The sequence below is a fragment of the Anopheles bellator genome, chromosome 2 (assembly GCF_943735745.2).
Source record: "Anopheles bellator chromosome 2, idAnoBellAS_SP24_06.2, whole genome shotgun sequence".
NCBI lineage: Eukaryota > Metazoa > Arthropoda > Insecta > Diptera > Culicidae > Anopheles > Anopheles bellator.
This window is the reverse complement of record NC_071286.1, coordinates 57,504,149-57,518,279: the sequence shown is the minus strand read 5'-3', so window position 1 is coordinate 57,518,279 and position 14,131 is coordinate 57,504,149. Positions and strand designations below refer to the sequence as shown.

Here is a 14,131-nt window from a genome sequence, read left to right as displayed (position 1 = left end):
TCGGACAGACATTCAATATTACTTTTTGGAAGGCAATTTGATACATCAATGATGGATTGGGCTCTCTGTATGAGGGTTCAGGATGTCCAAAAACTGCAACTACTGGCGAAAATATAGACGTGAGAAACTACTCATTATCCATTTACCTTATTATATGGACTCCCATTTGGGAGTTTATCCTACGGACTACAAGCGACATCTGTATTTAGAATTATTTATTTGGATATATTTACGTGGAAAATCATTCGTAGTATCCGAGAACTCAGCCTTCTAACGGCATGTCTCAGATTTGCTGGAGAGATCCATAAGACTTTCTATTGCTTCTGGCACCATCCACAGTGTCCCAGTTCCTTAGACAATTGGTTGGACAAAACCGTTGGAGTTGTGTGGGCAACAACACTGCAAGATCCACCGCTTGTAGCACATAATCTAGGCAAAACTTTTGATTTTACGAAAATTTGCCGTCCGATCCAATAAAATATACATTTCAAAACAAAGTTATGTTATTTTTTCAGCCCGCACGTAATTTTTACCATTTTTTATTTCAATAACGGAATGCATAATGAATTCGGAACCTTCATCGGTGTGAATGGACTTGATTGAAGGAAGTAGCAAAGGTTTTCTTCGTTAGGTTCGCGTTCCGTGCGCAAATCCCATTGCGGTGGAACTGAACACAGTGTTCCGTTGACTTTCCATTTTATATCTGACGACGACTGTATGACGAAACAATGGCGCACACCGTAAGTCCCTAGTCGGGCTCTAGTTGCGTTTGCTCACGTTTTCCGCCGCTCCGCACCGGAAAGGATGCATAAAATCATAAATAGCTTCAATTCAGCCGTTTATTGTTATACATTTATTTGCCTTCGGACCCATTCGGACGGGGCAGTGGGTTCTCCTTTAAGAACACGACGCACCGCTTACGGGAGCCATTTTTGTCGTGCCTGCGCCTGGAAACCGCTGCGTTGTGGACAAGATGGAACCCGGTCGCCGAGCAGAGGCAAACAAATCCGTCCGACCGACCGAAAACATGACGAAAGCTGGGAGTTCTAGGCCGCTGCCTGTTGCCGAAAACCTGCGCACGGAGGCTATGGAGGACCGGGCCGAGAGAGGAAGTGGTCGTAAATCTTACCGACCGGAGTGGTTTATGGTCTGAAGTGTAAATAAAGACCCTGTGAGCGCCCCGGTGATCGGTGGCAAAACAATGGCAACCCGGCAGCCGAAGAAGATCACACCTTTTCGGTTTCGGTGCTCGTTTTTATGGTCTTGCTTTCAGACTGAGAGATAGGGAGGGAAAGAAACTACAACCTCTTCAAGGGGTCTTACACGGAAATCGGCATGTCCTCCCGGGGCTCCGGGCGATACCGCACGCTGCGGCATCCTGTGGCATGAGAGTGGGCCTCTTTTGTTCCATCCAGACGACGGGTTTCCAAGACGCCCGGTCGGTGGCCCGACTGTGTGGACTGGGCCGGGCTCAGCAAAGGATTGTTAATTTGATGAAAATGGGCTTGGTAAGTTGTCAGTTCACGATTTGTGCTAAATGTGACGTCTAGCGGCTGTCGTGGCTAACGAGGCCTCATCCCGTTGACGGTTATTAATGAGTCGCAGTCTTCAGACGCTGCTTCAAGCTGCCAAACGGTGAGCCTTACTGGGATTGTCCTTCGGAAGTATCCCTTTCTATCTCGCAAATCCTTCACCGCAATTTCTAGGAATGATTTCCCGACAGTTCTGTTTGCCTTAAATGTTCAACTAGTTCTGGAACCGATTTCGTTTGAATTGAGAAGTCTTTCAGTCACACGACAGTTCTTGAGCCTCTTGATAGTTCCAAATTCTAACTTATCTAGAGAAAGAAATGTTCAAGAAGTCTGCTGTCAACCAAATACCGAGCTAACAAAATACACTCACGAGGGCTTCTAATGATATCAAATCTTATAACCACTAACGGAAAAGTGTGGTGTGTTCGGTCGAAAGACCGTTAAGACCTCTACATCATTCCACCACAGGCACCCACGACATTAACTCCTTGCCATGTGGGCGCCCAAATTTATCCCAAGAATCTTGTTCACTTTGGTGTTTATTTGCCAATGGCCCGCCCGTCGCCTTGCTACCGACTTTTCATTTAATAACGTCCTGCCGCCGAAACCTGCCAAAAAACCTGTTGTCGGTCCAATGCCTTGGACGCCGTCTAATCGCGGCGTGACGTGAAAATATTTAGCGCACGGCTGCGAATGAAAATGCCGACCATTAATATTGCTGCCTTCCGTTCCGTTCCGGCGGCGCCGATAGCACGTGTTCCCGACTCGGCCGCCGTTAAAAAGTGTAAAATGGAACCACTTGGCGTTTCGTGACCGTGTGCCGTGTCACGGGCGGTTAATGAACGGTATCGTTTCGGGTGTCGCTAAACCAAATGGCGAAGCCCAGGACGCGGACGACGGCGACGTATCGTCAGAATAATTAGGTGCCAGACCTTGCCACCTAGCTAGCCACCGTCGCGTGGTATCGTGGCGCTGAAAGCTGGCGCTTCCGAGAATCGAACCCTTCGGTGGGGTGAGTTTTCCGCTTCCGGTGACATTTTTATTCCCAACCCACGGTTCCGTGGAACGAGCGGGAGATGACGTGTGTTGTCAGCAGCACTAACACAGGCACACAGGAATAAATATATCGTTCCGGAAAACGCGGCACACACGGGAAGGGAAAGAATCTAATCACAAGCTCGTCAAAAAAAGGGGACCGATTTCGTTGAAATTTTCCTCCAAAATCGGCATGAAAAGTGGCGTAAATGAACGAGATGACAAGATGAGTGTACAACAATTCCCAGTGAACAATTTTGAGAGCCCGAGGCTGCCCCTCTGCCTGCGACGCGGCGGAGGAAGGCTGAGACGAGTGAGATCGAACGCCCCTCTGCCTGCGACGAGGCCGGGGGAGGGCGATCTCGCAGCGCACGAAGTGAGAATGAGACGCGTTCGTTTGTTGCCGGGGAAAGAACGGAAGGAATCCCCGTGAGTTGTGGAATCGCCGTGAGTTTGCAGGTCGAAGACGAACGTTGGAGAGAAAGAGAAAGGAATAGAAATAACAGAGGCAGCGAGATCGGGGCAAAGTCCCGAAGTTCCGAGGGTCCGACAGTCTCTCTTTAAGTTTTGGTGTGGACTTAGGCGAATCGGGACGAAAACTCTGCCTCTGTTTTTTCTAAGTGCCAAGTGTAAAGTACCAAGTGCTTGTGCTTCTCTTTCGATCACGGGTGATCCTGATAGAAATAATCCAGGTAAGTTTATTGGACAGTATTCAGTGAATATCAAATAATGTTGAAATGTTTTCGCTTTGCTCGTTTCAGATGTCCAACTAAACTGGATTCGAAGGATGCGAATGCAAATGCAATGAAATGCATTTTACAACGCGTCTACGCAGCTACGCACCAAATTGTGAAGAACGAACCGCTAGTGCAGAGTGAAGAGTTTACGCGAACCGAAAAAAGAGAGAGAAAATATACTGAAATGTACCGACCAAATACGAACTGTTTCATTTTGGTTAGGGGGAATATGGGAGAAAGAAGACGAAAAAAGCGAGGGAACACACAGGTGAGAGACAGGGGGCCGCTCGGTGAGAGAATTTAAACGACTGCTCACTCCTTGGACCTATCGACTCCTCACAGCGATTCCCCCATATAAAGCTATATGGCAGAAAATATTTGAAGTAGCCGATGAGAAGAGAATGGGAAGTGGTTGAGGACTGGATTTTTTGGTGAGAAGAGCGAAATTGTTCACTGGGTGGATGCTACATTAGCGTGACAGAGACAAAAAAATTATTCGGTGTTGCGCTTTCTTTCTGGCATTTGGTGAGAAACGAATCGACGCTCAGATATTTCGTCTCAGTATGGAAAATATGAGTGATTTTTTTGTTCGGGTAGTTTCCTCACTGGAAGCATGAGCCGCGCACCATCGCGTGGTGAATTTGTGCCCAGTGAACAATTTCGCCCTTCTCTCTTTAAAATCGACGGCTGAACCACAGCCCATAAGCTTCTGAACGGCTGTCTCGAATACTTTCCCCCATATAGCGTTATATGGGGGAATCGCTCCGAGCAGCCGAAAGGTCCATGGAGCGAGCAGTGGTTTGAATTCTCTCACCGAGCGGCCCCCTGTCTCTCACCTGTGTGTTCTCTCGCTTTTTTCGTTTTCTTTCTCCCATATTCCCCCTAACCAAAATGAAACAGTTCGTATTTGGGCGGTACATTTCGATATATTTTCTCTCTCTTTTTTGGCATACACTCTTCACTCTGCACTAGCGGTTCACAATTTGGTGCGTAGCTGCCTTCGTTGTAAAACGCATTGCATCGAATCCTTTGCATCCCATCTGGACATCTGATTGGACATCTGAAACGAGCAAAGCGAAAACATTTCAACATTATTTGGTTGTCACTGAATACTGTCCAATAAACTTACCTGGATTATTTCTATCAGGATCACCCGTGATCGACAGAGAAGCACAAGCACTTGGTACTTTACACTTGGCACTTAGAAAAAACAGAGGCAGAGTTTTCGTCCCGATTCACCAAAACTTAAAGAGAGACTGTCGGACCCTCGGTACTTCGGGAGTTTGCCACGATCTCGCTGTCTCTGTTATTTCTATTCCTTTTTCTTTCTCTCCAACGTTCGTCTTCCACCAGCAAACTCACGGCGATTTCAAACTCACGGGGATTCCTTCCGTTCTTTCCCCGGCAACCAACGAACGCGTCTCATTCTCACTTCGTACGCTGCGAGATCGCCCTCTCTCGTCCTCGTCGCAGGCAGAGGGGCGTTCGATCTCACTCGCCTCAGCCTTCCTCCGCCGCGTCGCAGGCAGAGGGGGTGGCTCGGGCTCTCAAAATTGTTCACTGGGTGGTGAGTGCCCACCAGTGTGTGAGTGTGTGTGTGAGTTTCATTACCAATCCCGAAAAGGGGGCGGAGCTTCGGCGACATTCCGGCATTTTTTTTTTGCACATTTTGTTGCTTCCAATTCTCGGAATTCTTCGGAATGGCGGATGATTTGAAAATTTTCGGTTGATTCGTCCAACGAACGCAAAAAACCGAAAATATCAGAAAATATCATAAAATATGGTTGCTGCTGACGTCCGCTCGCGAGCTGATTCTCTGCACTTCAACACTCCGATTTCGCAGTTTTCCCTTTTACCCCCTTCGATTCACCCGCTCTCACTAAGACGAACGGGTTCTTCTTCGAGCGAAGCGCCTTTTCTTCTCTTCGCTGCTCTCCACCACAACCACAACAACAACCACCACAAAGACGAAGAGACGCTCGCGCGTGGGGCCGGTGGGTGGCTTGGGGTGGTGCCACACTTTTCTGCGCCGAGCGAATGGCGGTTATATGCAGTTCGCGTGCAGTTTGCTACCGGCGCGCACGTACGCCAAACGGACGGACGGCCTTGCGTGAGTAGATTCGCCGCGTATCCTTTGGTTCGCTTCCGGTTTTTCCCCCGGCCCGGTGAAGTCGATGAAAACGGGTTGAATGGCCAGTCGCTGCTCAGATTATCGGGCGTCATGTCCTTCGCTACGGAACCACGGAAATTGAAGTGCATTGAATTGTCCAAAACCCCTACGTGTATGCGTGTGTGAAGCGGCCCCAGGGGCAAAACCAATCGGCGCCAAACGTCACAATCGTCATCTTTCAACGCGCCGGTCGGTGTGGAATTGTTGCACCGGATCGGACCCGACGACGTGTGTTTTGTGAGTGCGAGAGAGAGTCGAAAAAAAACCGGAACCGGGACCATGCTCCTGGGAACACCGAGCCACTGTGCGGCTGCTGCGGCCGCGGCCGCGTTGGTCGCGTCCCAGAAAACAAATGGCAATGGGACGGATTTTTCAATCGCTGCCATCATGGCACGCAGTGGCAGCAGCTCCAGCCGGGAACCATCGGAGCGAAGCATCAGTAAGTTGAAACGTTCGCCCTCCGGGGTGCTATATTTCATTCCCGGAAGCGATTGATTAGATGGGCGGATGGCATCGGTGACATCCCGTGACATCCCTTTTCTATGAGCATGGACATTTGGACGATGAAGTTCCACCGCTTTGATTCGAAATATAAATACAAATTTTCTTCAAAAAACAAAACCCCCATCTTTCACCGCTTTCGGGCCGTTCCGACTGCCAATTACCGGAAAGCGTTTCGTCGGCCGGTGTGTTTGATCCCGTTTCCGGTACATGCACCAAACGGGCGCGCGGGGGGCCACGATGAAAAGCGCCGCCACCCGTTATTATGATAACTTGCGAAAATCCCAACCGGCCGGGCGAAGGAAAGCCGTAAAAGCGCACCGCAAACGGCATGTTCCGTTCGTGACTCGAGGTGGTTGTTTGATCGTTGTTCCCCGGTGGGATTAACATGATTTCCTATGTGGCCGGGCGTTCATGATATATGTTTTTTTAATTCGTGTAGAAACATAGTTCAGGTGATGGGTTCGGATTTTGTTCCAAAGCAAGAAAAGACTAGCATTGCTAGCTAATTGATTAACATTTAGCACAATTAATTAACACATCGTAATGCGCTGTAGGATTTGGATGGCATGTTGGGCTACATCGTGTTGATAAGTACGGAATCGGCACGAAGCAGTAATTGATGTTGCATTCTTTATACAACTTGAGTAAGAAATAATACAATACAATTGTTTTATTGATTCAAATAATGGCGAATAATGCATTCGAGACTGGTTTCGAAATGGTGTCGAAATATTCATCACCACTCGTCGTTACACAGAGAGAAATGTTGCGGGTTGAAATGTGAGAGACCCCATCGCAGACGGGTGTCTCGGAGGTGTCATGTCGTGGTATCGTTTTCCGTGACACGTGTGGCGTGTGGGCTTTTGTGGTGGAACGAAGCTGGAAGGAATTGTGGGACCCTGGGAGAGGAATAGATTGGGTTTTCCAGCCAATTATGCTTCCCATCAAGTAGCAAACACGTGTTGGGAGCAGAACTCCAAGCGGCAGATGAAAGGGTCGAACAGGGAAGCAGCCCGTAGGTTTAATCAAGAGCGCGGTAGAGTTCTGTACATTTTATATTTTTAAAGTTTACTTTTGATAATTAGCGAACACGATTGGAATTGGAATAATATAAATGTTTTGCAAACTTCAGTAGCTTGCTTACTCGCTCTTGGCTGAAGCCATCAACAAATGCCAGCGAACTAAAGGTTTGTTGGGCGATTTTAGCATAATTTCCACCACCTGCTGCCGTTCCCAGCCGGTGGCGGACAGTAGCATTACTTACTCACCGAAAAATCCGCAATGGCTGAGTGGTGCAAGAGTTATGAGCCTGAGCCCTGCGCCATCGTAGAAACTCGGGGAGATTTAAGAAACCGCGCATAAAAGACCACGGGTGATTTGGGGAGCGCTGGCTGGCTGGGAAAAACTGGGCAAAGAAGTAGAGTGTAATATTTCTCTTCCGCCCCATCCGGAAGCACCCATCGGGGAGTGATAAGACCCCGCCGTGGCCGTCGGTGGCAGTTGAGCGTTTTCACCTACGCAACGCCGTTTGTTTTTAAAAACATTTTCCCATCTCTCGCTCACTCCCAGCGCTATAAACCAGCCAGTCGTGGCTGTTAGGGGAATGGTTTTTCTCGGGGTGTCCGTTCTGGTGCGCCGACGTGCGATTTGAATAAGATCTTGATTTACGGTCAGCTGGCGCGTAAATGGCGACAGCAGAAACTGGGTGAAAATGAGGTACTTTTCGAGTGGAGAGAATCCGCTCGTCGGCGGTTCCGTTGTCGAAAGCGCGGGAGAGGTTTGATTTGTGACGGGGTTCGGTGGGAGCCCGCAGCTTGCGGCTCAGCACTGTGCTGTGACTGACTTTTATGCTGCTTCTCTAAGAATAGTGTACGTCTATTCGACAAGACGAATAGCAGGTGTCAAGACACTTGGCCATTCATATTGCAAATCGCAAGTGTGGTTGGACTTTCAAAGAAATGTTAAGACAAGCGGAGCGACAACACTGAACAATTGAGGTGAGAAAAACGTTAGAAGGAAAAGCTCGCAATAAGTGATGATGAAATAATTAAACTAATATCGGTGAGTTGTTAGTATCTAGAAAGATGTTGAAGGTATTTGTAAGGTTAGCATTTAAGTGTAACATTTTTACTGAAGCCTCAATAGGTACCTAAAAGATTTTTTTAATCTTAGAAGAACGGACCGAGATGTATTTATTACATTTACCTAATATTTAACGTAACCTAACTTAACAAGATTAGCTTAAGAAACATGTGGCATTTCGACCACTTTGAGATAGCCTTATAACGGGCTAGCTTGGCTGTAAGATGTCGACCATGTATTGGGTGTATCAGCTGATATATTATTGTTGTTGTCGGGTTGTAGTTGTAGTTTTGTTTTCAGTACCAGATTGCTGAATATGGGTCTTTTTATTGCCAATAGGTATTCCGTTTCTTCAGGGTGGTCAATTCAGCGCTCACTTTTTGAACTACCGATTAATTGACTTTAAAAACGTTAAACTTCATCCAGGAAATTGTAAATGTATAGTAAAAACTTTGAAATTCACGAAATGGGACGCTTTACGCTTGCAGTAAATTAGGAAATATTTAAAACTTATTTACAAAGTGGTAGGTCTTTAACTCAAACTGTGCGAAATGTGAAAAGCTCATTTCATTTAAGCGTTAAGCATCGTTTTTGTATTTAGGGTTCTGAAAACCCATAAATCGTGCAAGAGAAGCCAATGCACCCAAAACGAGTAACTGTTTGATATGGATTTTTGTCTGTCGGCATCATCGGCCAATTTTTCCTCGAAAATGAAGAAGGATCTATAACCGTCGATGGGGTACGCTACCGAGAAATCAACCGTCAGCTACCGACCGTCAACGGGCTAAAAAGACTAGTCAAGACTGAACATATAAACTTGAAAATTAAAAAAATTAAATTTAATACTTAAGCCTGGCATAACCAACTCACGATCAGAGGGACAAGTAGTGAGACATTTGACCAAAATTGGTTTTCATAAAAAAATTAATGAACCAACCTTTCACATATAAATACGGCCCGATCCATTCTTCTAAGATAAAAAAAACTTCCAAAAAATGTTTCAGGATCGAAAAATATTACGCCTTTTGATAACCAAATAAAAAATTGAACGTTAAATTGACCAGCTTGTATTTTTGGACGATACTGTTCCCGGAACGTATATTGTTCCCGACAAAGCCAGTGTATGTAGTTCAGATAAACAATAGATAAGTTTAGATTAAATCATTCATACCTAAAAGATTTAAACCGTTTTCTATTAATTTAGCCGTGCCACTAATAATTATTTATCGATTTATAACAAACTAGGCATTCGTTTCGTTTCAACTACGATTTTTAAAATAAGTGTAAGAATATTTGACTGTAGTTTACAGTGCCAGCGACTAGACTAACCGACATGTGGACTCTCGTGCCTCGTAGCTCCGGGCCATAAAATGCTAAATGGTCGCCCATTTCAAGAGACACCCGCCGGCTCAGATTGCGGATTCCGATTGAACATCTTCCTCGCGATCGACGATCGGCCAACTTTCTGGCGACTTATGGCGTTGGCAAATTATTCAGCCACATCTATCACCTATTCATCACCAAAATACGACCGGGTTGGGGCTTGTCTGTCACCAGCGGCCATGTTTTTTGAGTCGCACCCCCAAAACTCGTTCCAAAGGGGTTCCAAAGAGGCGAGCTGACAATGGGTCCCGGTGGCGCACCCACCTTGGAGCCCGATTCCGTCTCGTTGAACTCTTGCCTCGCTGACGGATCGCTCACGACACGCAGACATGAGATTTCGGCAGTTAGTCCCTTGCGGTGGGGAGTCGTAATGGAGTTGGTTTCTCTCCCTCTCTCTCTCTCCCCCTGTCTCTACCCCGTGATTTCCCTCTTCAATCAGCCGCTCGCTGGCGGCAGCGGCGGCGGCTGCTGGCTATAATTTACGACAGAAGCCCGGAGTTAATCCGTTAGTTGTCATAAATTTCCGGCCACCATCCGTGACGATCCGGTGAGCGGCGTTTGCGGTGGCCCCCGGGTGGCGGGGTGCGGAAGGGGGCCAAAGGGTGGCCACAAGCCGCCGCCGCCGCCGCCACAAGACGGAATTGAATTCCGTCGCGTTGACGCGTTGATGTCGCGCGTGGGATGAAAGGTGCCCCCGAACTGTGGTGACTCCGAGTGGCGTGGCTCCTTCTTCAGAGCGGCCAACGTCACGGAGTGACAAGGAGATTAATAACCGATCATTTCGTCTGGCGACTTCCGAGCGCACCGAGTGACGAAATATGCAGGCAACGAACTAATCCGGTCGGGACCGGGACCTTCCGGACCTGGGTTGGGTGATGTGTAATCGGTGGGCGATATTAGCAAAGACAACAACCCTTTGCCCCAACGACCGCTGGGCCGGGCGAGATAAGAAAGTGTTGGCAGAGCTCCGCAGCCACCCCTCAGCTGCCGTTGAAAGCTTCCGCCACACTGAGGCCCCACGGATGGGGGGAAAGTAGAGGGGTGTTGCCGGGGTTTGCAAAAAGGCGCTCGGTTGAGTTGCATGCGTGCATGCGCGCTGCGTGCTGATGGTTCGGCGCAACAAATGCATAAATTAATTTAAAATAGATTATCGCCTTCATTAGTGCGTCAGACAGTAATTAGGGTTGATAGTGCCGTATGATGGTGGTTCGTTGATTGCGGTCCCCGTAGGTAGGGGGGAAGGGTGGATTGGGGGATTGACTGAGGCGGGCAAGATGCAACTGCATCTCACGCAACCCCGCCACGGCCGGGTACGCTAGTGGCATATCATAATGAAGCATAAATTTGCTCCAATTCAAACGCATCCCCAACGTGTTCTGTATGAGGTTGTTCTGGTGACTGGCTGACTACTGTTAGAGAGCGTAAGATCGAGCGAGAAAGGGAGAGAAAGCACCACGTTTTCGCATGTTTTAATCAACCTTTTCGTAGAAGACGGATTAATGAGTGATTATTTTCCGATATGCTACAGATAGCGATGCGTGCTATGAATTGACGTGCAGTAAAGTTTGAGCCACTGTCTCAAACAATATGTTTCGCACAAGTTTAACTATCTTTTTACACTAACAACGTGTGTCTTCCTGAGTAATTTTGTCAATCGTGAATTTCTTGGAAACCTGGAGTTCTTTAAAACATTTTGGCAATCGTTTGACTAGATCTGTGGAAGACTTGGACCACGCCAGACAAAAGAGATTGGTACAGATAATCTTGAATTCAATGCAACCCAAAGCGAACCTTTCACCTGTCTAATAATAAAGTAATTGGGTTCGGGTAATGGTGACAAATAATTATATTATTGCCAAACGGCCATGTATCATTATGTGGAGTCTCACAAGTGTCTTGGGTGGCTAACTGTTGTGGTTCAAGTTATGCGATGTGGCCATTGGGTTGCTGTTGAAATTGAAAAACTAGGAATTTGAAATTTATTAATTTCGAGAATCTTAACAAGAAAAAAATCATGGCTCAATCCGCGAAAACCATCAACTTCGATTCCAAAACCAGATCGATTCGGCAAAAAGACAATTCCATTCCTACGAGGATGTCGAAAGTTGACTGACTTTTTGGTTTGCTGCAAAAGACGAAGAATTCTTTCGATGTTCAATCCCTGATTTATCAGAGAGATGGGAGAAATGGCATATACTTTGAATAAAATAGAGTTTTTCATTTCAATGATAAACATGTCTATCCGATTTCATAGATTACGACATGAAAGTTTGACTGTCTGGATGATGTAGGACGGCGCCATTCGAATGTAATTGGTATTATCCTCCAAAAAACATGACGAATTCAATGCAACGTTCAGTGAACCGTTAACCTGCAGAATATGCAAACAAATGGATTTGTTAAAAGGTTATACATAGAAGTATTTTTGTTTACAAGAATCAACAACAGTGCTGAAAACGGCCAAGTTTCAGAAACAAAACGTTACGATGAAAACAACTGGTGACGGTGCCCTTTCATTCACACGAATATTTGCTTCTTGCTTTATAATTAACCCTGGTGATTGAAAATAAAATTACAAAATAGCTTTAACCTTGGCATTTTGCTTTAATGGGTGTTCAATCAAGACTGGCGTCATGGTAAAATAATGTTTCGACATCAAACGACATCCTACACACAGTCGACTGGATGGCTGTCGAAGGCTCAGAAAACCACAAAAGCCGTCCCGTGCTGTCGAAACGCCGAGTGACACATTCGCTCCGTTAATCTAAACACATGTGTGGTTTTTCTCATTTTTTACCCTAATTTCGTCAACCATTTTGCGAAGCTGTAATCGAACCAATGCACCCTCCAACGTTGCATTTAGACAATCGCTGGCAGCGCGTGCATTATCGAAAAATCAACATAATCGCACTCCTGTGTATGTGCAGCACACCAACATTAGGTCGATTAAAGGCAACCGCAACGGCCACGCCAACCTGTCGGCTTGTCTAATTTTCTATTACCGCGATCGAGGGCTTGGAGCGACCTTGGACGGACGCGTTGGGGACTTTGGAGTTCCGCGCGGTTTGTGGTTTTGGCGTTGATGAAATGACAGCTCATTTTGGCCTATTTTGGAGGTTATTTTGAAAATCCGTGTCCGACCAGTCCTTCGCTGCCTACGGCTGAATAGCGCGGTTATACACAAAAAACACACACCATAACGACATCTGGTACTGCCGGCCATGAAGTGCCGTTAGGAAGTGTCGACTGAGAAGCGATCTCCGCTGTGTAGGGGATGGACAGGATCCGCACTGTTATTATGCTTCAAGTAGGTTATTATTTCACCATTACCCATGTGTTACGCACCGCTCAGGACCTCCGGGTGGCGCGCAATCGATCAGAACCCCTGTTGCCGCGGTGTATGCGTGTCGTTCGTCCTTCCTCGAGATTTTCTGTCTAATTTTGATAAATTGTGTAATTAAAGGGTCATTTCCAATCGATCCGTTGCGGTGCCCCGGTGCCGAGGCATCGAAAACCCGTCGCTTTCGTGGTTCGTGGTTCGTGGTTTTCCTCCGGAAAGGACATCGAAGACGCGTCCGTTTTTTAACACTCCTTTATAATTTGAGCGGCCCTTGGAGGGGTCATAAATCGGAGGTATCTGAGCTTTCAGAGCAGATGGTCAGGTACGGTTTGAAAGACGTAAGTTTCTCGGTGGCACGTAACACCGTGAAGGGCCTTCGAGCGTTAAACCTATCCATTTGACACCGGCGCGACCGGCAATTGTCAAAAAGGGTTTCCGGGTGTATAGTATGAAGAAAAAAAAATCAATGATCTTTTTCCGCCACTTAGCACCATTGTGCTGTGTGAGGTGTTCGTGCGTTTCGAAGGTAAAAAGCGTTTCGATTTTTTCTAAAGCGAAGCGTAAATATTACTTCTTCCAAAATTGTTTAATTGAATTCTATTTTACTGCGGCAACAAGCTGTTCTTGGTTGAGGCAAAACACACATCTTATTGGGCAATAGTTCAATCGGTCTAAAGTATGATCTAGGTTAATAATATGAATTTAAATGCATCTTTCTTCTTCTTCCACGGGAACAACCGCTGAGCGGTCTTATCCTACACCAAATACAATGTTAATCTCTGGATGCCTTCTGTAACATTTAAATAAATGCATCTTTATATCCAACTTAATTAGGGTCTGCCCGTTTCATTAATAATAAATGAAAATTGTGCATGATCACAAATGTTTACTCACATATATTAAGTCAGTTTACCCTCTTCGTTCCTGGAGCACAGTTTTTTGCATATTGTTCAACGATTCATATCCGGATTTAACCGCTCCGCTATCGATGATCAAATTTTACACTATTTGTTGGATCAATTGTCCCTGAGCGCAGACACCTTCAAATGCGCCCAAGCAACTCCAAAGGGCCTTCTGATAATTTCATCGCCACGGATCATGCTGCACTTTGATTCGTGACTAAACGAATCACTAAATAGGGATAGAGGCTTGGCTTCTACGGTGCTTCATACACCAATCTGCCATCTCGTTCCTATATTTATTCTCCCGAAAAACCAGTAACTTTACGTATGCAAATGAATTGTAAATAAGTTTAAGCTCAGGCTCTCTCTCCCGAAGGATGTCAAACCCTGATACCCTCATACAGCCCAATTTGTTGGGATTATGCTGTACGCTGTATTGACCTAGA

The 14,131-nt window shown here is 46.5% G+C and overlaps 1 protein-coding gene across 1 annotated transcript in view; it reads left to right on the top strand.

Annotated features, from left to right (window-relative positions):
* Positions 1-5,753: 5,753 nt before the first annotated feature.
* The window catches only part of LOC131207771 (T-box protein H15-like), a 45,987-nt gene continuing 37,609 nt past the window's right edge, over positions 5,754-14,131 (top strand). Inside the window, exon 1 of the mRNA XM_058200399.1 lies at positions 5,754-5,913. Within this exon, the coding sequence (XP_058056382.1) occupies positions 5,754-5,913 (160 nt within the window). The remainder of the gene's footprint in view (positions 5,914-14,131) is intronic.